This window comes from Helianthus annuus, chromosome 15, assembly GCF_002127325.2.
Source record: "Helianthus annuus cultivar XRQ/B chromosome 15, HanXRQr2.0-SUNRISE, whole genome shotgun sequence".
NCBI classification, from domain to species: domain Eukaryota; kingdom Viridiplantae; phylum Streptophyta; class Magnoliopsida; order Asterales; family Asteraceae; genus Helianthus; species Helianthus annuus.
Window position 1 is genome coordinate 37,134,638 of NC_035447.2, and position 27,529 is coordinate 37,162,166.

The 27,529-nt window shown below is 37.4% G+C and overlaps 1 protein-coding gene across 1 annotated transcript; it reads left to right on the top strand.

Annotated features, from left to right (window-relative positions):
• Window positions 1–3,036: 3,036 nt before the first annotated feature.
• On the top strand, window positions 3,037–7,107 carry LOC110917932 (probable nucleolar protein 5-2). Its single transcript, XM_022162371.2, is given in 14 exon segments — window positions 3,037–3,236; window positions 3,313–3,378; window positions 3,445–3,496; window positions 3,701–3,802; window positions 3,898–3,939; window positions 4,311–4,490; window positions 4,577–4,770; window positions 4,773–4,836; window positions 4,914–5,048; window positions 5,606–5,650; window positions 6,215–6,262; window positions 6,351–6,446; window positions 6,694–6,778; window positions 6,861–7,107. Coding segments are annotated over 6 exon segments (693 nt in total). The 5' UTR covers window positions 3,037–3,236; window positions 3,313–3,378; window positions 3,445–3,496; window positions 3,701–3,724; the 3' UTR covers window positions 5,606–5,650; window positions 6,215–6,262; window positions 6,351–6,446; window positions 6,694–6,778; window positions 6,861–7,107.
• The last annotated feature ends 20,422 nt before the right edge of the window (window positions 7,108–27,529 follow it).

A 27,529-nucleotide genomic window follows, 5' to 3' on the forward strand; every position in this document is an offset into this window, starting at 1 on the left:
ATGCTTACCTGCTAGGAAGGCGAGCTAGGAATAAGCGTCTAGAGCATAGTTGTCTGTAGATCTTGCAGATCGAGTCTCTAGAAGCATTTGAACAATATTTATTTTATTTTAAAATCTAAGTTGTCGGAACGGAATATTTGACTAGATGCTTGTTTGTAATAACTTGTTTTATTGTTTGGGATACGTTATGGGACGTATCATTTAAAACTGAATAGTAATGAAGGTTGTTATGGAAACTTCTGGACAATCGCTCAGTGCCATGTCCCGATGATTCCGCCATCGGTTGGGGTGTGACACGTAGTACGTAGATGAGTTGAGCCGAACTAGAGTTCGCCTAAGAACACCAATGTGCTCCAAAACCCATGTATGGATCTGTGTGGAAGTCTGAAATGTTGTAATATTGTGTATGCTCTAAGTTTGAGATCGGTTTGTTTGACGTACGAGAATTCGAGTTTGTGAGTAGTTTTTTCAAGCTCGAGTTTGGCTCATATATTATTTAATTATCAACTTATATACACTTGTAATTATCTTTTGTATATCTTTATAAATAAAAATAACTATAACATGATATACCATTTACGTATGAGTAAATTACAAAACTCGTCCTTTATGTATGTCACTTATTGCAAAGTGTGTCCTTTGTCTTTAAAAAGTACAAAAAACGTACTCGATGTTTACAAACCCTTACATGTTACGTCCTTTAACCCAAACTCAGTTAAATTTTAATGTTAAATCAGGGTATATTGGTAATTTTATTAGTTTATTTAAAATATCTCAATTAATTAAATCAAACAAGAATTTTATAAATAAAAAAAAAAGAATTAATCTAATCTCTCTCATAACTATCATTATCTTTCTCTCTCTAAACTCTCGCTCTCCCTATTTCTTTCTCTCTCCAACCACCACTCTAGAACCACCACCACTGTAAACAAACCTTTCTCTTTTCACCCACCAATACTTTAGCCACTGCCATCAGACCACAACCACCACTCTCTGGCCGCCGACTCCCGATCGCAACCACCACGCGGCCGCCGCCACCTCCCATTTAACACCTCCGCCCACATGCCGCGACCACCTACCCCACGGCCACCAGCACCTTCCCCACCACTACCACCCACTTGCCGCTACCACCTACCCCCACCGCCTCCTTTAAACACCTCTGCCGCCACCACCTACCCCACCGCCTCCTTTAAACACCTTTGCCGTCACCACCTACTCCATGGCTACCAACAACGAGGGTTGTGGTACTGAAAACCCCAATATTATTCTCGAATGATTGAATCTTGACCATATTGTCACCTCGACATTGTTTCAACCTGAACAAGCCTTGCTGGCTTCTGATGAGGAATATTGCAGGACCAAATAATATGGAATTTTGAATTTTAATTTATTGATATGAGTAATATCATTAAATTCATTGATTTTTTGTAATGTTCTAAAAATACAAATTGGGGAGTTCGATGTGGTGGAAATGTTGCAGCTCAAGCATCATTCTCGCAGGCAAGGATTGGACTTTCATTTGTGCTGGGATTTGAATCAGAGAGAAAGAAATTGGGGGATTTTTAGTACACATTCTTATTTGTATTTTTGAATTTTTGATATTTGATAATGGTTTTCGGGTTGAATTGTTGAGGTGCTGTTTGTGGAAGATGGAATTTGGGGTTATGATTTTCAGTGGTGTATGGAGGTGGTGGCGGTGGTCCAATAGCTAGAGAGATTATTTTCAGTGGTGTATGAATTAATGATTATTTATTTTAGTATTTAGGTAAAATGACTAAAATACCCTTTATGTGGGTCCATTTGGTCAGATTTAACTATAAAAACTAACTGAGTTAGGGCTAAAGGACGTAACATGTAAGGGTTTGCAAACATCGAGTACGTTATTTGTACTTTTTAAAGACAAAGGACATACTTTGCAATAAGTGACATACATAAAGGACGAGTTTTGTAATTTACTCTTTACGTATTTATATCATAATTTTATATATATTAGGTACGTTAGCCAGTTTAAGCTCAATGAGTGAAAACTAAGGCTCTAGCTTTTCAATTAAACAAAATTATTTGTGTTCAAGTTCGTTTATGCTACGTTGATTTGTGCTTTTATATATATATATATATATATATATATATATATATATATATATATATATATATATATATAGGGGAAAGATAAATCGAAAATCCATGTGAGTTGAGATTTTGTATGTTACATTTTTTTTGGACATATATATTATGTAACCTAAAATTTTGTAACATTTTTTTAAAAAAAAACTACTTGGTGTTTTTTTGTGTTTCTTTTTTAAAAATGTTCAAATATATGTATATTACATTTCCTATTTTTTTTAAGAAATGTTTCTTGAGTTTACATGGTTTTTTTACAAAGGTTTTCTCAGTTTTCTCAACTCAAGTGGGTTTTCGATTTATCCTTTATATAGGGGAAAGATAAATCGAAAACCCATGTGAGTTGAGAAAACCCAAATAAACCCTATGTAACATTTTTATTTTTTTCTAAAAAAAATAGGGAATGTAATATAAATGTACACGGACCTATTTATGAAAAAAAATGTAAAAAACGCTTATTAGTTTTTTTTTAAAAAAAATGTTGAAAATTTGTATGTTACATTTTTTTTGGACATATATATTATGTAACCTAAAATTTTGTAACATTTTTTAAAAAAAAAACTACTTGGTGTTTTTTTGTGTTTCTTTTTTAAAAATGTTCAAATATATGTATATTACATTTCCTATTTTTTTAGAAATGTTTCTTGAGTTTACATGGTTTTTTTACAAAGGTTTTCTCAGTTTTCTCAACTCAAGTGGGTTTTCGATTTATCCTTCCCCTATATATATATATATATATATATATATATATATATATATATATATCTATACTATATATAATATACATATCCAAAGGACTTCTTAAGGTCATTGAAATTTTCTTAAAACACCCCTAAAACATGATGTACAAGTCTTTAAAGCACCAAAAAACTTCATTTTCCACTTATACCCTTTCCTCTAAACTAAACACGCGGACACACAAACTAGGGTTTCTCTCATCTCTCATTTGGTCTGCTGCTCATCCTCTCATCCTCTGCTCTCTCTTGCGGCGATTCAAAAACACGAAGCGTTTGATGAAGATATCACCAGATTGGTTCAGATTTTGCTATCTTCGGCTGCTATTGATGGTGGTTGTCTGGTTAAGTTGGCCATTCCGACCACTCGACAACCCTAAGGTTAGATTTGTTGTTGAAACTTTTAGTTCTGCAGCATTTTGTTTTTGTTATTTGACACAGATATGTGAAATTGTAGGGTTTTCTTTCACTAGACGGCGATGTATTTTCCGGCATAGTGACACAAGATCGATTCGACTTCTCGGTACCGTCTTTTTAACCTTATCAGCAATTTTTGTTTGTTATTTGACTTAGATCTTTGAAATTTTAGGGTTTCTTTCTCCAGCGATTCCGACATTAGATCTACTGGGTTCAGCTTCTCGGTATGTTGGTTTTAACCATATGGGCATTTTTGTTTGTTATTTGACATTTCAGATTTGTGTTGTGTTCTTCAAATATAGTGGTCGTGCATCTGTGAAATAGTTTCAAATATGTGTTGTGTTCTTCAACGATATGTATTTGATATGAATCTGTGAAATGGATTCAGATTTGTGAAAAAAATTAACTAATTTACATTCTTTTTTCAGGAGTAATTGAAAGAAGTCACAAGAATGTTAGTGCTTTTTGAAACCCCAGCGGGTTTTGCCCTTTTCAAAGTACTCGATGAACGAAAGCTTTCCAAAGTCGATGTAAGTACATACATATCATACGATTGTCTACATTCATGTTTATGTGTGTATATTATATGTTTCTGATTCTGATTGTACTGATCTTTTGTTTACAGGATTTGTGGAAGGAGTTCTCATCTGCCGACACAGCCAGACAGGTCTTTTTCATCAGTGTCATATACTTCATTTTGCTTTTCAGTTTCTACTTTATTAATTTTTCAAAATATATTTCATTGGTGTGTTTTTGTCGTTTCATTTGAACTTGTAAGTTGTAGTTGTGTTGATGCATGTTAGATTATTTTAATTGATCTTATTTTCAAGTTCACATTTTGTATCAGCTGAGTAGATTTTTGATTATTAGATTATGATTTTGTAAAATAAATCTATGATTTGTGAGAAGAATTAAGTAATGGTGTCTTCGATTTTGTTCTTATGTTTTATTTTCACATATGCTTGTTTGTGAACACTGGTTGGTCTTTTTAGAGCTTTAACAAAGCATGTATTTATGAACCCAACTTAAAAACAACAGGTTGTAAAGCTAAAAGCTTTCTCAAAATTCGAGAACACATCTGAAGCGTTGTCAGCCGCAACCCTATTGGTTGAAAGCAAGCCCAACAAAGGTTTGCGTAAGTTCTTGCGTGCTCATTGTGACGGTGAGTCGTTGGCTGTTGCTGACTCCAAGCTTGGAAATGTTATCAAGGAAAAACTGGTACGTTGTACTTGCAGTTTGAATGTTTGTAAGTTCTTTGCAATGTAATTGGATTTTAATTTTAATATTAAAGCACTATTATCCAGCAAATAGACTGGGTTCACAACCAAGCTGTCATGGAGCTTATGAGGGGAGTAAGAAGTCAATTGACAGAACTCATTACCGGTTTAGGTGCGCAAGATCTAGCGCCGATGAGCTTGGGTTTATCTCATAGTTTGTCTAGATATAAGCTTAAGTTCAGCCCAGATAAGGTAATCTTTTTTTCATTCGTTAATAATTAGCTATTCGATATGATGCTCTTGGAGATAATCAAGATAATTCTATGGGGGTGGAGAACCGGCTCAAGGTATTTTGGATATTGTTTGTATTATGGGAATTTTTGGTTTGCAAAATTTTTGACTTTTTTTTTAATAATAAATGTAGCTTGAAGCAAGATTAAGAAATCTTGAAGGGTGGGAACTTGGGTGTTCTGCTGGATCAACTAAAGGCAAACCGAAGATTGAGGCTTACAACAAAGACTTCAAGAAAGGAGATGGAGCAATGATCACCCCTGCATAGGTGCATTTTTAGTTTCAACATTTCTTCGAGGGTTAATTTCGTATATACCCTTACAAACTTCAAATATTATATGAAACTGCCCCTCTTTAAAATAGTTTTATTTCATAAGATTTCTAGGTTCTTGACAGTTTTAGCTCTTTTATAATAGTTCTACAACAATGGCATCGTTTTTGAAGCCGATTCATTCATTTTTAGTAGCTTGTTATTGCCTTATCACGATTTGTTAACAAACTGTGTCGTTTTTAGGCTGATTTGTTCATTTCCAGTAACTTGATGTTGCATTATTGTGAGATTTTTGAACAAACCTCATCGTTTTCGAAGCTGATTCATTCTTTTTTAGAAGCTTGATTTTGCATTATTATGTTTTTTGAACAAACGTTAACCATTTTGTAGTCAGTTTGAAGTTTATGGGAATTGTTGGTGTGTGTTCAGGAGTAATCTACCTCAATTCACCTGCAATTTAAACTAAATGTTAATCGTCAAAAACTTAATTCAATTTAGTGTCGATTTTGTTCTCTGACGCTAATCATAGACTTATAATTTCTTATTACTTCAAGGCTCCGAAGAAAGGCGTGAAGACTGTTGCAACTAAGAAGAAAACGGTATGTATACACATTGATTTGGTGTTTTCATTCATTTTAGTAGCTTGATATTTGCATTAATATGGTTTTTGGACAAACGACATCGTTTTTGAAGTTGATCTGTTCATTTACAGTAGCTTGATGTTAAATTATTATGATTTGTGAACAAACGGCATCGTTTAAGCCGATTTATTCATTTCCAGTAGTTCGATGTTGCATTATTTATGATTTAAAGTAATCATTTTCGTTTTTTCTTGTACCAGCTATATATATTAATCAATGACAAGTAAATTAGTAATTTGTGTTGAATTGTTGACAAAATCCCATTCTCTTGGAGGGTAATTTGGACATATAGTATGTTTGGCATGTAGCTTTTGGGGCCTTAATTCTTCAGAGCTCTCGACTCCAACCAAAAGCTACAACTCGAGCTAATTTTGCCACACATAGTGTATGTTCAAGTCAAATAATGCACTTTCATGAGACACATCTCTTATCAAACATGATATACATATTCATAATGGTATTAATTGATTTAATGAGTGCGCTTAAGGAATTTGAACTTAACTATCATCTAATGTGTAAAAGGTGGGAAGCTTTGATGCTGGTTATGGGAGTTTCATTATGTCAAGATTGGTCAGCTTCTGATCTAATAAAACTTTTAATATAATGTTGTAACTAATTCGATTGTTTTTATAGTCGATTTCTCTTTCTGGTTGAATAGGTGGGACCTAAAAAGACTCGTGAGATGTGGTTTTTGGCATGGTTCTACACTGCTTAAGAAGCGGAAAAAATGGGGTTGATTAACACAGTAGTCCCTGTAAGTTCAGTTTCACTTAAATAATCGCCATCTATGTGTGTGTGTGTGTTTTCACCATAACTATGATATATGACTTAATTAACTTACCTTTCCAATTATCACCATTGTACATCTGTTAATATAGTTGATTAATAATGCATAATACCTTACATTAGGGGTGTGTTAAATAACACTTCGACCGCTAATGCTATATTTTAATCATGTGGTAGTTAGAAAAGCTAGAACATGAAACAGTTAAATGGTGCAGGGAGATCATAAGAAACAGCCCAACTGCCATTCGCGTGCTAAAAGCAGCCATAAATGCAGTCGATGATGGGCATGCTGTACACCAGGTATCTGTACTTTTGTCTTCTTCAAATTCGTTGTCGTTTTCTTTTTTGTTATTAGTTTATTAATCATGTGATTTTTGTTCAGGAACTAGGTGGAAATGCAACTCTCATTTTCTATGGAATGGAAGAAGGCAACGAGGGAAAGACAGCTTACATGGAACGCAGGCCTCCAAACTTTTCTAAGTTTCCCCGGCGACCATAATTTATCAAATTTTGTTGAATAATATTACAAGCTTTTGTGGCTTCATTTTTGTATCCTTCTCTGTACCCGGAATAAGAGGTAATGAAATTTATTTGGTATTCCGTTAAATACAAGTTATTCATGCAATTTATTACTTGTCGCATTAAGATTATTGATTGTTCGTATTTGATTTCTTAGTCAGATTTATTACAAATTGATACAATGCCCCTATAAAATAGAGATCACACTATTACTGTTGTGTATACTTAGTTTATTTGAATTTTTTTGTCGCCATGTTTTTTCATTGTAGTGATATAGTGTTACAAACAATGATGTTGGTGATTCGGCTTAATAGTATTTGTGGCCAAAATGCAAACCTACAATGCGTACGTGGTTTAACTCGCAAGTTTAAAAAATTCTACGGAAACCATTATCAAATAATGAGTTTCACATGTATGGAATGAACTAAAAGAATTTTATTGGATCCGATAGCACATGTGACCTGTGTATACAAGTTTATTTCGATGAAGATGGTTAAATCATGTGGACGAGGTAATTGAGATCAGTAAGGCTTTAAGACATAAATAGACTATACCGAATCAAATGTTGGAATTTTGATGTTAATAATTTTGATTTTGAAAATATCTTAACTTATTTTGAAAAATATGAAACAAAAGAAAATGAACTTTGACTAAACAGAGCTGTGTATGAACTTTCAGTTAAGTGATAACTCGAATCTATATTGCAAAGTCGCGACCCGCCTTTTGATTTGTGACTCAACTCGCCCGCTTTACCATCATACGTTTTGTTGTGCATATTTACAACTTAATGACGCGACTGAGGCTCATCTACAGATGCTTGCGTATATTATATAATCCGTTGCATCGCGAATTTGGTTTTGGTTATGGCTCAAAACCGACCGCCCTGTACATAGCCCTAAACTCACCAGCCTAAGTGATATGTTTCCCGCAGCATCGCGCGGGTAAACGACTAGTATATATATATATATATATATATATATATATATATATATATATATATATATATATATATATATAGGGTAGGAATCCTAAGAGAAGTCCACCCTATTTGAGAAACTTGAGAAGCATTCTGGACCACACATTTTTTCAAGCTTTTCGTAATATACACATACGTATAGTATAAAATTGACTATATACATATATGTATATTGTCAAATCTTGAATTATACACATATGTATAAAGTCAATTTTAAACTATACATATGTGTATATTACGAAAAGCTTAGGGAAAATTTGTGGTCCAGAATGCTTCTCAAGTTTCTCACTTAACCTAGTGCTTCTCACGTGATCCTAACCCTATATATATATATATATATATATATATATATATATATATATACACACATACATGTAGCCTGCCTCGTTTACACCTTTATAGGAATGGCAATGGGCCGGGTATTGGTAATCCCAGGCCCGTACCTGATTGTAATTCTTTGTCCCATACCCGGCCCATTACCCGTCGGGTATTTATCGGGTAATTACCCGTCGGGTATCGGGCATACCCGCGGGTAGCGGGTATACCCGTTAATTTTATAAAAATACCCGTTGGGATAAATGTTCAATTTTACTTTGATGTTTATATAATTTACTATTTTAATGACTGTAACAAATGAAAATATGATTAATAACTTACATATGATATTCAGACCACATATACCAAACTAAATCAAAACGAATACTTAATTAAGTAATTGTATCATGACCACCAAATTGCATAAACAACCACATAATAAAGGGTGATAGCTTCCATATCCAATATACATGCTTAAAAATAAGTTATTTGTTCGCTAAGCACCTACCAAATACATATCCACACATGAGTATAGAGAAGGTAATAAGTAATAAGGACATATACTAAGTTTATATATATGGAAATATATACTATGATACATTCGGGTATTATTCGGGTAAATGGGCCGGATATTGGGCGGGTATCACTAAATCCTATACCCGTACCTGTACCCGATTTTTTTCTTTTTTTAAGCCCGTACCCGGCCCATACCCATTGGGCTTCGGGTATACCCGGCCCGTATGTTTCGGCTTTCGGGTATACCCGTCGGGCTTAGGCTTTTTTGCCATCCCTACACCTTTACAACTATGTAACCATTTGACACATTATCTTCTATATATGTATCATACCTTTATCAAATTTTATATTATGAGGACCCACCATTAATGAAATCTTACTAAACATCATCAACATTTGGAAAATCGGTATCCAAATGACCTTTACGGAAGGTCACTGGTTAGAGTCTTGTTCATGATAAAAGTGTCATGCGTGAACTAGAAATTTTACCACAGCGGGCTTTCAGATGGTGAGTTTCCTCTGTAATTGGTGATCAGTTGGGTCACCAACGATGTCTACAATCGCCAGTGTGGGTGGTCTTTTGCCTATAAGTATACCCAGGTTTTTTTTTTGAAAGTTAACTTTTATTAAAAACACACCGGCCGGCCAGGCAAAGGCCGCACCACCCATTACATCATCTAAGTGTACCCAGGTGACCAGGCTTTGTTGGACGCTAAAGAAAAGTAATACCATTTCATTTAATGAATGTGATTTTTCGTTACCAATTAAGATAATCGAACCCTCCAACGAGTTGAAGTGGTTTGTAGGGTTAGAAGGTGGAGAGGGAGAAAATATGATTACGAAAGGAATATAATATTACATCACCCACTTAAATTTCAAAAAGATGATTAGTAGTGAGTTTATTAGTCGTAATTTACCATCATTGTGGCTTCAAAAGCAAGTTAGCAAAATCTATGATTGTGCCATGCCTTGGTAGTTACTCAAATTTATTTTAATTTAATAATGATTAATAATCATTCACATAAATAATATTATATTTTCTCAAACACCCATATAGTATAATATACTAAAAATTTAATAATAATAATAATAATAATAAGCTCTCATTAACCTGTTTATACATACTTAAACACACTAGTAGACCATACAAGAATTGAAGTAGAGGTTCAAAAACGTGAGTATACATATAGAGTCACCATATCTTCTAGTGATGCAACGGGTTTGGCCCCGATGGTACAAGTCGCTTCTCTACACCATAGTGTGGATCAATAACATCATTTTTCAATGTATTCCCGCGATGGTGGTGGTGGTGGTGTTTGAGATATGGGGCGAAGTTGAATTCGGATGCTAACATCTTCCGGTTGGTGGAAAAGCGGTGGTGAACGAAGACAGTGACGGTGGTGGTAGAGAATTCAAGGTAGTTAAACAAGAGATATAGGCAAAGAAAGAAAGAGAGGAGGTGAAAATTTTTGAAGGGCATGGTAGAGGTGAAGTGGAAACATGGTTTTGAAGGTTGAGATATTGAAAATGAGAGGTGACATATATAAGAACTCTAAAATTGAGGGTTAATGAATTTATGTGATTTTAACTTTTTAGTGTGTGTGGTATTGGTATAGGACCCCTCCTCCCATAAAGTCCCTTAAAATACAAGAAATGTATACACTTTCATATGGATTATCATAGAATTTATGTGTATATATGTTCTTTCTTTTATGTGATGATTGTTAATACGATGATTATGATAATCACCTTTACTCAGTCATACACACACACATGAAATTTGTTATTGTAAACAAATCTAAAAGTGAGATACCAGATGAGTACATGTATAAATATTTAAGAGAGCTGTTTTTACGTTAATCTAAGAGCATGAACTTTTGATAACAAATACATGAAATTGGACATATCACTATAATGTGTTACCATTAGTAATGTGGGAAAAATGCTCAGATAATCAAAACATTATAAGAGTGAATCATACTTGTAAAGTTAACGGATCCACTTTAATAGGTTTGACGCAGAGTTGTAATGAGCTTAACATATCATTGTGTTAAGTTTTGCAAATCATGTCAATCAATAGTACATCAAAACTCACTACCAAAATGGGTATAACATGGACATCAGATACACCATTATAACGAGATAGTTGATCGTTATGTGTTTAGCCGCCTTGTTATAATCACTAGTGCACTCACCTTTTGAAGACGTTGCTTTTTATTAAATATAGCAATACCGTATCAATCTAAAGGGGAATAAAATTCTGAATTTTGTAGTAGAAAATTTTAAAAATAAAGTATACAAAAGTTACTTTAGATTTGTATATCAAACTAGCGTTTGTTTTTTACTTTGTCAGTCTTCCACACGTATTTAACTCCATTAAGGTATACAACAGATTTACTTTGACAGTAAAAGTGAAAGTCGTGACTGTCATTGATCACTTCGTTAGTAGTGATCATTATCGTCCAACGTATCATACTATTGATTATTAAATTCCAATTTGCCTCTTATTAATTATAACAACCGTAATCTAGACTATTACTATTTACTTGATGCAATCTAGACTATTACTATTTACTATAACTTAACTTCATATGCTTTTTTTACAAAATAAAGCTCATATTGGATTCAACCTAAATGTTACGGTGTCATCTTAGTCATTCATTTTACTTTATCAATGGTGGATTTGTTTTCTTACACTTTTTTGTGTATATATTCAATAAATTTGTAAAACAACATTGTTTACGGGAAAAATTATCAAAATGTGATTTGACCAAGTGGTTTTACCAAAATGTCACTCTCAGGCGTCTATGGAGAGACGCAATAACAAGGGGATGAGTTTGGCTGACCATCTATTGCGTCCTTTAGTGTGGTGCTGACACGTGTCCGACAAGGTTATTGCGTCAGCAACAGACTCCTCTAAGGGGTCAGGCAGACTCCTCCAAGAGATTAGGCAGACTCTTCTAAGATATCTTTAAAATACTTTAAGAAAATACTTTAAAATATTTTAGAAAAATACTTAAATTTTTTTTTTAAATTTAAAAAAAAAATTACTTTTTTAAATTTATATACGTAAAGATATCTTTAAAATACTTTAAGAAAATACTTAAAAATTTAAAAAAATACTTTAAAAAAATACTTAAAATATTTTTTTAAATTAAAAAAATATTTTAAATTTATGTACGTAAAGATATCTTTAAAATACTCTAAAAAATAATTTAAAAATATTTTTTTAAATTAAAAAAATACTTTACGTATATAAATTTAAATAAAATATTTTTTTAAATTAAAAAAAATATTTTTTAAAAGAAATTATTTAAGTATTTTTTAAAGTATTTTTTTAAAATATTTTAAAGTATTTTCTTAAAGTATTTTAAAGATATCTTGGAAGAGTCTGCCCGACTCTTTGGAAGAGTCTGCCTGGCCCCTTGGAAGAGTCTGCCTGACCCCTTGGAGGAGTGTGCCGCTTACGCAACAACCTTGTCGGACACGTGTCAGCACCACACTAAAGGACGCAATAGATGGTCAGCCGGACGCATCCCTTGTTATTGCGTCTCTCCATGGACGCCTGAGAATGACATTTTGGTAAAACCACTTGGTCAAATGATATTTTGGTAATTTTCCCTTGTTTACTTTGTATAATAATATATATAACATTTTTAATTAATGTATTTTTCTGAACCACCTAATCATTACAAGATAGCGATTCTGTATTTGATAATATTTATTTCTAATTTGATAAAGAGTTAACTGCCATTTTCGTCCTTATGGTTTGGTCACTTTGGCCATTTCAGTCCATTTTTCAAAAATGCGCCATTTTCGTCCCCCACGTTCTGGAAAGGTGCCATTTCAGTCCAAAAATCATAACCCAGTTAAGTCAGTTAGTAAATAAAGACTGATTGTGTAAATTTGTAACATAAAGGACTGATTGTGTAAATTTGTAACACCACCACCACTAGCCCTGCCACCACCACCACTCCGCTGCCACCACCACCACCACCACCGCCACCACCGCCACACCGCCACCACAGCCACACCGCCACCACCGCCACCACAGCCACCACCGCCACCACAGCCACTGCCACCACCACCACCACCGCCACCACAGCCACACCGCCACCACAGTCACTGCCACCACCTCCACCACCGCGACTACGGGATCTTGTGCGATTATCTTTGGCTTGTGCGATCAAGAGTTCATCATCATCGTCAATCATCACGTTGATCATCATCAACAGTTCTTCGAACCACCATTCATAACGGCTACCACAGCCCTGCCACCACCACCACTCCGCTGCCACCACCACCACTGCCATCACCACCACCACACACTCTCTGTTTCTATCGATCTGGGTCGAATTGAACGGATATCTGAAGTTCCTTAGATCCCCACAAACATTTTACACCCCGGTTGAAAATGAGGGGTGTAAAGTTGAGTGTTTGGATGAGGTTCTGAAGATTTCTGGGTCGGATGCAACGAGCTTTGATTTGGAAAGAATTGATGCTTTGACTGTTTCGAGTTCATACAACGAGATTGGAACGAAACTATCAGAGTCGTATGAACTGAGCTTTGATTCGGAAAGAATCGATGCGCGGATTGTTTCAAATGCAGATAGCGAGATTGAAAATTTAGACTATGTTTCAACTGAATCGGTTGAAAACGAGGTAAAAGTTAAGTGTTTGAATGAGGTTGTGAAGCTTTCTGAGTCGGATGCATCGAGCTTCGATTTCGAAAGAATCGATGCACTGACCGTCTCGAGTTCAAACAACGAGATTGAAAACGAAAGAAAACTTTCTGAAGCAGATGAACGGAGCGTTGATTCGGAAAGAATCGGTGTGCAGATTGTTTCAAGTTCGGACCGTGAGATTGAAAATTTAAATTATGTTTCAACTGAGGCGGATGTCTTGAGCTTTTTGGAAAAAATCGACAAAAAGATTGAAACTATCAAAGAGAAACTTTCAGAATTAGCTGAACCGAGCTTTGATTCTGAACGAATCGATACACAGGTTGCTTTGCATTCAGACAGTGAGATTGAAATTATCAACGCGATACATTCGGAACCAGATGAACGAAATGTTTCAAATTCAGACAGTGAGATTGAAATCAAAACCACCAAAGAAAGCGAACAAGTTGTAAGCAAAAACGATGAAGAACCGCTAAAGAAAATGCAACGGATACGGACAAAGTTCTTAAGGCTTGCCTTCAACGAACAGTTGACTACGGGAGTCAACCGAGAATGAGGGGTGTAAAGTTGTGGTGGCAGGGCTGTGGTGGCGGTGGCGGTGGTGGCAGCGGAGTGGTGGTGGTGGCAGGGCTGTGGTGGTGGTGGTGGTGGCGGTGGTGGTGGTGGCAGCGGAGTGGTGGTGGTGGCAGGGCTAGTGGTGGTGGTGTTTAATATTTACTTAAATGGTCCTTTATGTTACAAATTTACACAATCAGTCCTTATTTACTAACTGATTTAACTGGGTTATGATTTTTGGACTGAAATGGCACCTTTCCAGAACGTGGGGGACGAAAATGGCGCATTTTTGAAAAATGGACTGAAATGGCCAAAGTGACCAAACCACAGGGACGAAAATGGCAGTTAACTCTTTGATAAATCATTGTGGCCTATTGGTTTGAATAAGTTGCATTAAACCCGGAAGAATATGGAAATCCGCATTCTGTTTGAATCAAGCAATCTCCCTGTGTCCATCTATAATCAATATAAAAAGAAAAAGAAAGGCAACTATGATCCAAGCTGTGCAATCTGGGTGTGTGTCAATAGACTTTATAAGCAAAACAAGTGCGGTTCAAAACAGGTTGTTTTAAAAAGGTGTCAATTTGGTTCGGGTTAAAATAAGTAGTTTTAGAAATAGGCACACTCGCTATATTTTTTATGTTGGCTGGTGGCGACAATGGAGGTGGCATTTCATGGTGATGTCGGTGGTACCAGAGAGAATGGGTAGGCGGTGAAGACAAACAATGGCAATGGATGGTGTTAATCCATGGTGGCCCGCTTTCCGTTTTGACCCGTTATTTAATTTGAATAGACCAAAAGTAACCCGTTGTCTAATTTGAATTGGTACAAATGAACCCATACACAATTCTTTATTTCTTTTTCCAAATCAACACAATCTTTTGAAAAATAGATTATTTTGAAGAAATGGATAAACTAATTAAAAGCTAGAAAAATAAAACTAAATTATAATTTTTTAACTATATTTTAGAGTGTGTTTCTGACTGTAATTGTAAATGAAAAATGTGGCATGTAGCTAGGTGTTTTTACATTCACGCTCTCTAGTTTCTACACATTTGTTATAGCAACGTGAAATGTGTGAAATGTGATGGAATGAGTAAAGTTAAATTAAATAGTCGAATTAAAATAAAAGGGTGAGGTGGAAGTTTCTCATTGAATGGCTAAAAGGATGAGGTGGAAGCTTCAGAGGAGGGCAACGCCTGTGTAGGAACTTACAACCAGTTGGATAACGGCCCTTTCAAAACCGGAGGGTAGGTGTTTTGTGCCCGTGGGTCCTAAGTGGCACTTAGGGATGATTTTTTAACTGAAATCCAAAAATCGACCCATATAAAATTAACCCGAACCCGACCATGGTGTTACCCGATTAACTTGAACCCGATTAAGATGGAACCAGAAACCCGAAAATAGTATTTGGGTCAGTAATTGGGATAAAAAATTGTTAATCGGGTTGACCCAAGTAACCCAAATTACATAAAAAATGTCAATTATATTTATACATATATAATAACATAAAAGTCTAAAGTTCATCCCATATGTTTTGTTTTTTTTTTGTTGTGAACAAGATGTTTTGTTTTGGTGTTTCGTTGGTTGTTTGAGCAACTAAAAAGATTCGGTTCGGTTGATATGACTTGAGGTTTTCTTTTTAGTTTATGTCATTGGTTGATACGGTTTGGTTTTGTGCTTATTGTATTTGACGTTTTTTGGTAATATATATGTTTAATGCACGGGTTTAAACGAAACATCATATTGGGAGTATTTTTATTTTCCATTTTGTGTTTTTTACTTAATAATAATCATGTTAAATTAAATTGTAAAGTATGCATTGCAACTTGCATTTAAAAATCTCTATACCCATTAACCCGACTCGAATAAACCCAAAACCGATTAACACGAATTTTATTTGGGTTAGGTTACGGATAGGATTCCCATAACAAAAACTCAAATAACCCGACCCAGATAGCTCAAACTCCGATTAAAAAACCAAAAGAACATCCCTAGTGGCACTCTTTCACGCCTCATTCACCTTTCATAACACATAGTCTAGTCTTTATACATAAGTGTTTATACATAAGTGTCACCCCCCCCCAAAATACCACATGCGGAAAACACCGCAGCGGGTGTGACGTACCAGGATCTAACCACTAATCACATTGAACTAACAAGTAATAGAATATATATGAAATTCCCATTCAATGTAATAGTGTAATTCAAAACATTTGTTTAAAACAAGTTTACGTTCAGCAGAAGCATAAATTATTGTTCAACCAATTCAACACCATAATGTTTGAAAACAAATCAGCATTCAACGTCTTCCCAAGAGTCGCGACCCATGACTACACCAGCATCCCATACTGCAAGTCCCATAACAACGTATCTACCGACCTGCAAGCATGCAGAAAAAGTGTATCAACATAAAGATGGCGAGTTCACAGTTTTGTTTAATTGTATAGTTGGTAAATGTTTAGTTTAAGACATGTTGATAATAACTCGATACCGCAGTGACGTCTGTTTGTTTGCCCTTCCCCAATGCCTATCAACATTGGTCATGTGTTTAAGGTCATTAGTTCACGCTCGTCCTATCCAGGTACAGTGTGAGGTTGTTAAGCCTAATAGCGCTTTCAACTAATACCCCATTGCCCTCCAAGCAACTAGTTCGGTAGTAAGTTGGGACTTTGAGTGATAGAGTTGAGTTGATTATCCAACATCGAAATTAAACTACAGTTTGTAACGTATCCCCTCCAGGAATATATGTTCATAAAGTATCCCCTACCGGGATGTAAGTTGTGACAACTGTCAAGTTTCCATGTATCCGTACAATAATTAGACTGTAATTTGTAGCTTAATGACTGTGCTTGATCTAAATTGATGACATGAATGCTTGCTGATTATTGTCATATACATACAAGTGCATTACATATTGCATGATATCATATCATTATTGCATGCAAACTTTATGATTCAAATGATGCATGAAGCAAAGTTAGCACAGTTATCAGATAAACTAGAAGTACTGACGGGAGTTCAGTACTCAGACAGACATGATATTAAGACACAGAATGTTCCAGAAACCAAGAGTTACACTAGTATAGTGTATAGGAAAGTAAGGATCGTAAAACTGCCTTCCTAGAGATAGTTTAAGTGCCGGAAAGTGACTAAAACTCACATAAACTGCAGAATTCTGCAATTTTCAGCAAAAATCAGCATTCTAACAACACAGTATTATGCAGAATTATGGTTTAATGTTCCAGAATACCTTCCTAAGTGTCTGGAATCAAAACTGTCACAAAAGGGAACCTAAAGCACACTAAACTGCGTAATTTAGCACCTTAACGAACCGGTAACCAACCGAACAACCGGACACTACCCGAAACACCAAATTTTCACTAGAAGCATTATTTTATCATTTCCGAGCTAGTTATGGTCACCGAACATCATAATGTATCATATAAATTACATAACACATAAAACACTAAACCTTAAACTTGAAATCTAACTAAACATCTAACTATCCATTACAATCCAACCCTATACCCCCCCTGGCGACGGATATCATGGGTGGACCCACCCATGTTTTCTAGCAATTGTTTATGTTGATTGTTGGAAACTTTAGGAACACATTATACAATGGATTAAGTGTTGTTGGAGAGAAGTTTATATTAACCTCAAGACCACACTAACTTCTCATTTTCACAAACTTCACACTCCATCTCTCCCTCTCTTCTCTTGGTCTCGGCCGAGAACAACCACAACACCACCACCACTTTCAAGTTTCATTCACACAATCTCAAGTGTTACAAAGGTGCTAGGAGCTAAACTAAGGAGCTTGGTGCCATTGGAAGTTGAAGGACCTTTCTCAAGAGCTATTAACCACCTAGTTTATCATCTTCTTCATCTTTGATCTCTTCCCTAGCCTTGTGTTAGTAGTAAGACTCTCATAACTCCATTTTACTTCTTATAATGTTGGTTAAAAGGATATGTAAGATGTTAAACATGAAGATCATGAAAGAACAAGAAGATAATCTTTAACATAAAGCTCAAAATCATAATAATCTAAGTTGTTTAAGTGTATGTGTGAATCTTGATTGTTGATTACTTGTGTTTATGATGTTAAACATCATAAGAAGCTTGCTAGATTGTGATTAAACACATGATCTAGCAAGTGAGATGATGGATCTTGTGAAATCAAAATGATCATCCCTTTATGTAAACATGAACTTGAAAGATGAAGTTGTTTTTATGAATGATGATGATTAAAACATGTTATAAGTCTTGTAGAAGGATGATTTCAAAAATAGTTTTCTTAAGAAACCAAGTTTTTTTACAAGATTTACATAACCATGATTTTTAGAGAAACTAATCACATTTTTAGTGATAAATCAAAACTAGAAACACATTGTTAACAAGAAAAATTTAAGAAGAAATATTTTTGAAAAATCATTTTATAAGTTGTGAAAGACTAAATTTCTCAAGAATGATGTCTATGAACAAATAACCACACTTTTAAGGGTAACTATGCCTACTAATTAACATGGTAAGTTACTACAAGTTTTTACAAAAATTTCAAGTTCATGATGTAGTGTAATTTCATGATTTTGGCACATGGTAAGTGTTGATTGAATTGTTGTTGATTGGTGATGATTTTAAAAGAAAATGATATGCTTTGAAAGCATGGAAACCTCCATTTTTAAGGGAAACTATGGCAAAATTTTTCTAGAATTTAAATACTTAGAAAAATATTTTTAAACAAGTGTTTAAGAGTAAATTTTAACCATGGTTTTTCATATAAAATTTGCCATAAATTTTGTTACAAAAATCACAAATGTTGGAGGTTGTTTTTGATAAATAAAAGTGACTAAGTATATATTTAGGAAAAATATATATTTAGATGTCACAATTTGTGTGATTACTTTTATATTATGTGTACTAGTTATATTATTTTAGGACTTGAAATAATATAACTCACCAAAATACCAAGAATTATAATACAAAATATTACCAAAAAATCCAAGAAAATAAATATATATTTTATACCAAAAAATTGGACAAACCGAACAACGAATATGAACTACATAACTCACCATCATAATCTAGTAGGTTCCATATGATGTCTAACATCATTAACACTAATAATCAATCAACAAGAAGCAAATAAACACAAATCAACAAGTATTCATATGTTTATAAGCTTATGTTGAATATGTCTTTTAATGTTCATCAAGATTATCAATGTATATCATCTTTTAGCCACAATATATGAAGCAACAAAGGGTTATGAGGGCCTTACTACTAGCACAAGGCTAGGGAAGAACACAAGATGATGGTGATGACAAATGTGGAGGATAATAGCAAATGATGGAGGTCCTTCAAGATCCACAAGCACCAAGCTTCTTTGTATGGCTTCTTACACCTTAGAATGATCTTGGAATTGATGGAAGTGAGATGGAAATGATGGTGGTGGTGGTGCTATGTTTCGGCCGAGAGGGAAAGGAGGAGAGGGAGAGAGATGAAGGTGTTAAGTGTGGTGTGAGAATGAGAGTCCTTGGTCCATCTTATAATCTCTAATCCTTTTATCCAATGGGTTTTGTGTTGGTTAAGTACAAGACACAATCCTTAAGCAAATCATATGAGATTATATAGGATCTTAATAAGATTAAGGAGATCAAGGTGATGGGGCCACCTTGAACCGTCCATGAGGGGGGGGGGGTCTCTAGTTGGGTTTTAATGTTTAGTTAAGTGTTTAGTTAGGATTCCAAGTGTATTAGTTAGTGTTCATGCATATGATATGTTATATGGTGTGTTAGGGTGTTCGGGGATCATAACTAGCTCAGAAACATTAAAACAATGTCTCTAGTATAATTTTGGTGTTTCGGGTAGTGTCCGGTTGTTCGGTTAGATACCGGTTCGTTAAAGTGTCAAACTATTCCGTTTAGTGATCTTTATGTTACCTTTTGTGACACTTTTAATTCCCGACACTTAGGAAAGCATTCAGGACCATTTAGTCATTTTTTTGCATGTTACTAGTTTGTTAAAATGCTGAATTTTGCTGAAATGTGCTGAATTCAGCACTTTGAGCGGGTTTTAGGCACTTTCTGGCAGTTAAACTATCACCTAGTGAAGCAGTTTTATGGTCCTTGCTTCCCTACGCACCATACTAGTGTAGTACCTTCTCTCTGGCCCATACAGGGTCTCAAAACACTGTTTGTCTATGTACTGACATCGTCAGCATTTTTCTGAGTTATCCGCTAACTGTGCTAGCTGTGCTTTGTGCATCGTTTATGTCACTAAAGTTTGCATGTAAAAAGGATGTGACATTATGTAATATGTGATGCATATGTAAGTATGATGCAGTAATCAGAAAGCAGTTTAAGACATCAGTTGTAATTAAGCACGGTCATTAAGCACTAATCAATATTAATTAATTGTACGGATACCTGGATTTTTGACAGTTGTCACATTCTCCCCCTGTTAAGAAAATTTCGTCCCGAAATTTTAGGCTCTGCTACTAGCAGCAGGGGGGTTGGGGGAACAAATGCGGATATTTTGCTTTCATGCGATCCTCACGCTCCCAAGTGAATTCTGGGCCGTGACGCGCGCTCCAAAGAACCTTGACGAGTTTAACACTACTCCTGCGTGTCTTGTTAACCTTCCAGTCAGTAACCTCAACAGGTTCTTCAGTAAAATGGAGTGTGTCGTCAACGTGGACTTCTTCGGCAGGAATGACAACTGTTTCTTGAGTTTAACTCTTTTTCAGATTTGATACATGAAATGTATCATGAACTCCATTCAGTTCTGTGGGTAGATCTAACTTGTAAGCTACAAGACCAATCCTTTCCAGGATTTTAACCGGTCCAATGTATCTTGGGTTCAACTTCCCATGCTTCCCAAAGCGTGCTACACCCTTCCAGGGTGAAACCTTTAATAAAACCATATCTCCCACTTGAAACTCCAAAGGTTTCCTCCTTTGGTCCGCATAGCTCTTTTGTCGATCACGAGCCGCCTTGATGCGCTCTCAGATCTGTATAATCTTATCAGTCGTCTCTTGAACCAATTCGGGGCCCACAAGCTGTCTATCACCCGCATCTGCCCAGCATAACGGTGATCGACACTTGCGTCCGTAAAGAGCTTCAAACGGTGCAGCTTGAATGCTTGCATGGTAACTGTTGTTGTATGAGAATTCAACCAAAGGTAGATGAGTGTCCCAACTGCCACCCAAATCCATTACGCAAGCTCGCAACATATCTTCTACCGTCTGAATCGTTCGTTCGCTCTGTCCGTCTGTCTGTGGGTGAAAAGCAGTACTCAGATTCAACTGAGAACCAAAGGCTTCTTGAAAGGATTGCCAAATCCTTGACACGAATCTTCCATCTCTATCAGAGATAATCGAGAGAGGCACTCCATGTCGTGCAACATTCTCTCTGAGGTATAGCTCGGCAAGCTTACCTGTATTATCCTTCTCCTTGATTGGCAAAAAGTGTGCAGATTTTGTCAGACGGTCTACAATTACCCAAATCGTATCTGGGTGTCTTTGGTAACTTCGTTATAAAATCCATTGAAATTTGCTCCCATTTCCACTTAGGTATTTCCGGTTGTTGCAGAAGACCTGAAGGCTTCTGATATTCGGCCTTTACCTTGGCACAAGTCAAACATTTGCCAACATACGTTGCAATAGGGGTGTGCATGGGTCGATTTGGGTCGGTTTTTACTATTAACCATAACCATAACCGCTAGTTCGGTTATGGAGTTTTGGTAACCATAACCATAACCAAACTTCGGTTATGGTTAATCGGTTATGAAGTCGGTTATGGTTCGGTTTTGGTTAATTTCGGTTAAGTAACCAAGCAAGGTTTGAAATAAATAGGGTTTGCACGATTTGAACTTAGCTTGAGCCTATTTTATAAGATAACAAAGACTAAACTTTTTGGTTAAACTACCGATTTAGAGTTCTTTTTAATAAGGTAATTCTAAAACAAAAACAATTATGGCCATAACACCTTAGTTCTTTATCAAAATAAATGAAATCTACATCAAGATCATTTTGTTACTAACATACTTTTATCTTAGTAAAAACCCTCTATATGGTTTTGTAAAACACAAATCTATTATATAAAGTTAACATCACAACTTCGGTTCGGTTTCAGTTATATTCGGTTAACCAAAGCTTCATAACCATAACCATAACCGATTGAGTGGTTATACAAAGTTTCATAACCATAACCATTGGTTATATTGGTTATCGGTTATTAGTGGTTCGGTTATGTCGGTTATGGTTCGGTTATCGGTTATGGTGGTTAATTTGCTCACCCCTACGTTGCAACATCGCCTTTTAATTTCGGCCACCAGTAGAAATCCTTTAAATCTTGGTACATCTTATCCGATCCTGGATGGGTCGAGTACCATGACTTGTGAGCTTCATCGAAAATTACGTCTCAAAGACCACCAAAGAAGGGTACCCAAATTCTTCCCATGAAAGACAACGTTCCTTCCTGATTGGGTACTAACTGTCTTTCCATCCCACGGAGGTATTCGTCCCCGAGATTCTTTTCCTTAAGAGCTTCTCTCTGCGCGGCACGAATGCGCAATGAGAGGTTCGTTTGAATAATCATTTCCAAAGCCCTAACCCTTATGGGCTTAATCCTTTCCTTCCGACTTAAGGCGTCTACTACCACATTCGCCTTCCCTGGGTGATAATTAATCTCACAATCATAATCGTTCAACAGCTCCACCCATCGGTGCTGTCTCATATTAAGCTCTTTCTGATCGAATATATGATGTAAACTCTTGTGATCTGTAAAGATCGTACAGCGGGTACCATACAAGTAATGTCGCCAGATCTTCAATGCAAACACCACCACGCCTAATTCTAAATCATGTGTGGTGTAATTTTTCTCATGAACCTTCAACTGGCGCGAAGCATAGGCTATAACCTTCTGTCACTGCATCAGCACGCAGCCTAAACCTTGACGCGAGGCGTCGCAATATACCACGAAGTCATCAGTGCCTTCGGGTAGGGATAGGATCGGTGCATCGCAAAGCTTGTTTTTCAACAACTGGAAAGCTTCTTCTTGCTTATCTCCCCACTCATACTTCTTGTCCTTTTGAGTAAGGGAGGTCAAAGGTTGAGCGATTTTCGAAAAATCCCAATGAATCTGCGATAATAACTAGCCAAACCTAGGAACTGGCGGATCTCGGTTGGCATCTTCGGAGTCTCCCAATTCTTGATCTCCTCGATCATTGTGGGATCCACATGAATTCCATCCCCGTTAACCACGTGACCAAGAAACTGAACTTCACGCAACCAGAACTCGCACTTTGAGAACTTTGCATACAATTTCTCTTTCTTAAGCAGCTCTAAAATAGCTCTTAGGTGCTGCTCATGCTCTTCCTTTATCTTCGAATAAATCAAAATATCGTCGATAAACACAATCACAAATTTATCGAGATATGGCTTGCAGACTCTATTTACCAAATCCATAAACAGTGCTGGCGCGTTTGTCAAACCAAACAGCATAACCAGGAACTCGTAATGTCCATATCAAGTTCTGAAGGCAGTCTTTGGAATACTTTCCTCTTGTATTCTTAACTGGTGATAACCTGATCGGAGATCAATCTTGGAATAGAAACTCGAACCTTGTAGTTGATCGAACAGGTCATCAATCCTTGGCAAAGGATACCGATTCTTAATGGTCAACTTGTTCAGCTCGCGGTAGTCGATACACATGCGGAAACTGCCATCCTTCTTCTTAACAAACAGCACTGGAGCTCCCCAAGGCGAGAAGCTTGGTCTGATAAATCCCTTGTCCAAAAGCTCCTGAAGTTGCGTCGACAACTCCTGCATTTCCGAAGGTGCGAGTCGATAGGGTGCCATAGCTACAGGCGCGGCGCCTGGAACTAAGTCAATGCGGAATTCGACTTGTCGCTGCGGCAGCAGTCCTGGCAAGTCTTCGGGGAAGACTTCAGGATATCCCCTAACAACTGGGATGTTTTCTAGCTTTGGCTCAGTGGCTTCCTTGTCCACGGCGTGTGCCAAGAAGGCAACACATCCTTTCTGCAAACACTTTCGAGCTTTCAAACAACTGATGATCCTTAGAGGCGTATCGTGCTTCTCTCCATGCACTAAAATTGTCTCCTCGTTCGCCATCGGGATGCGAATGATCTTTTCGTGACATACGATTTCCGCTCGGTTGCTGGACAACCAATCCATTCCAACTACCACATCAAAGCTTCCCAACTCGACGGGCAGAAGATCAAGCGAAAACTCGTGCTCCCCGAGTTCTATCACGCTAGCTCTAATGACTTCATTCGCTTCTACTAGATTTCCGTTAGCTAGTTCTATCGAATACGGAATATCTAGCTTACTAGCTACTAACCCAAGCATATTCTTTAATTCTAGGGATACAAAACTATAATCGGCACCAGTATCGAACAGTACAGATGCAAAGCGTTGATTGATAGGGAACGTACAGTAACTACGTTCGGATCCTGGCGAGCTTCCCTAGCTCCGATGTTGAAAACCCTTCCTTGAGCTTGATTGAGCTTTGGGCATTCTCGCTTGAAGTGCCCCACATCTCCACAGTTAAAACAACCTGGTCCCCGACCATTTCCATTTCCATTACCACCTTGATTGATGTTTGCTCCACGATTTCCATTACCAGCTTGATTTCCAAAATTACCACGGTTACCATTACCGCCATTCCCTCCTTGGTTGCGGTTTCCATACCCATTACCACCACGGTTATTGTTTCCATTACCATAACCTTTTTGACCACCACGACCAGTACCAGCCCAGCATGTCTCCTTCGAATGGCCAACCTTCCCACAAGACTCACACTTCCTAACTCTGCATTGGCCGACATGATGGTACTGGCACACATCACATTTAGGCAGAGTGCCCATATATCCTTTCCCTTTGTTTTCAGCACCAGTCTTGACCTCAGCTGGTGTGTTTACTTCTTTCTTCTTGTTGGCACTACTGGTACCTTTCTTAAAATTTGAGAACTTCCTTTTGTTCTCACCGGACGACTCAACGTGAGTCTTTTTCTTCTTCTGGTCAGAATTCGAAAACTTGTTCAACCTGATCGCCTCTTCGGTTAGTGCTACACTCAGATCAATAGCCTCGGTGATTGTGGCAGGCTTCAACGTTGTCACCATACTCATGATTTGGGGTGCCAATCCCCAAATAAAACGCTCAATGCGCTTAAATTCCGGATCAACCATATAAGGAACGACGCGAGACAAGTCATGAAATCTCTGCACATATTCAGCAATCTTCGGTCCATCCATCTTGAGGTTCCAGAACTCAGTCTCCAATTTCTGGATTTCGGCCCTTGAGTAGTACTTCTTTCGCATGAGTTCCTTCATTTCATCCCATGTCATGGCATAAGCAGCCTCTTCACCCAAGGTCTGGACTTGGAGATTCCACCAGGATAGGCACCATCAAGAAAAAGTCCCGAGATGTAGGTGACCTGGTGCTCCGACGCACATTTGCTCATTCTTAACACAGAATCAGTCTTCTCCGTCCATCTGACAAAGGCTACAGCACCCCCGGTGCCGTCGAAATTCAGAGGCTTACAGTCTAAGAACTGCTTATAGGTACATCCTGTACAAGCAACATCATTCACAGCAAGCATTAGCGAACACACATGGAATATCCAAATGTAACGTAATGTGTCTTTAGAGACTTAAACATTACCATGAGGTGGGTTGTTTCCAGAGGTACCCCCGCTGTGCTCAGAGCGCAGGGCCTCGTGCTGTGCTATCGCTCGTGAAATCTATGCTTGTAACTCAGCCTCTGTAGTGGGCAATCGAGTTTCTCTTCGTGGAGGCATCTTCTATAAGAAGATCGCATTGGTCAGGTCATATTAAGTATAGTAAGTACATGACATGCATACGTAATAACATTTATCAATGTAAGTAATCCCATATTATTTCAACCATAACACAAACAAGTAATTCAACAATGTATATAATGAGAATGTAGCGATTGAGCTTTTCATATATTAATGACCATAATACAATTTTACAGGTTCTACAATGTACCATACATCAAAAGGGACTATAGGGTCACATCACCCTTGTCCAAATCATCTAACAAACTACAATAGTCAAAAGTCAAAAGTGGTCTTCAAAAACGCTGTGCAATCTGGGCTCAATAGGTACACTCTCATCAAAAGTATGCTACCTGCATAAAACCAAAAACTGCTATGCTGATGGTGGAGGAGGAGGTGGAGGACCGAACAACAAACTGCGCACATGCGCTAACTCCTCCTCGAGAGCATAAACGGTACACAGCATGTAACTAATCTGCTGCTCCATAGTAAGAAAACGAACGTCAAAATCTGGGTATGGCAGGAGAGGAGCGGGTGGAGTCGCGAATGGTGACTGACAAGGACAAGGCGGAGGACGTGGAATCCTCTCTAACTCCATGACTCTACGGCACAATAACTCCTGTTGGAGCTGTAATGACAAAAGCAGATCATCCCTCGTGTACCCAGTGTAATGTGAAGGATGATATGGATCGGAAACAAGCATTGTGTTGGGCGGAAACCAAATCAGTGGCTCGCCCGTGGGTGCAGAAGCAAAAGGAGTAGTATGTGAAAACTGTGGCACAAAAGGAAAAGCTGCGGACATAGGAGGAGCATGGCCAGACGGCTGGCTCGACAGTCCTTCCCCTGGACGGGGAGGAAGGATATCCTGCAAGAATGTGATCGGCAAATCTGTGCGGTGCATATCTGACACATGTGGGTGAAACGGGGCGATATCAACGGGTGCATGTGTAGGTGCAGGTGGGGGAGTGGCAGGTCTAACAAAAGGTGGCAAGTCATCATCGTCCTCTATCCACCCATTGCGGGTGAATGCATATCTGGGGTCAATCTGGGCTGCAAAAGGAGCATGGTCAACAGGTGCAGGGATTGGGTCAGGTAAAGGTGGTGCAACAACTGGAATGTCAATGGGTACAGGGTCATGCTCAGGCAGAGGATCGTGAGCAGGTATAGGCTCTGGTGCAATCATAGGCTCAGGGTCAGCTGGTGCTAACTCAGGATCAGCGGGTATCGGCTCGAGGTCAGCGGGTATATCAAAAAGCTGATCATCAGGAATGAAATCGACCTCATGCTCAGGATCAATGTCAGGATCAAACTCATCATCAAACTCGAAGTCCTGAACAGGTGCGGCAGACATAGCGGTGTCAGAATCAGAATCGGTGGGATAACGCTGCAATCCCAGTGCGTGCAAAGTAGTAGATGACACCGACTCAAATGAATCAGGACCAGAATGGTCAGATGAAATCTCGATGATCGGGATCTCAATAAGCGGAACATCAATGATATCATCGACTGGAATCTCGACAAGTGGAGCGACAACGACATCATCGACTGGAACTCCATCATCCTGGGCACCCTCAGGGGGACCCTCAATAAAAGATCGATGTCATCGTCAGACAAAGCGTCAAGAGGCAGATCCTCGAGAGAAATGCAGCAAGAGGAAGAGGAG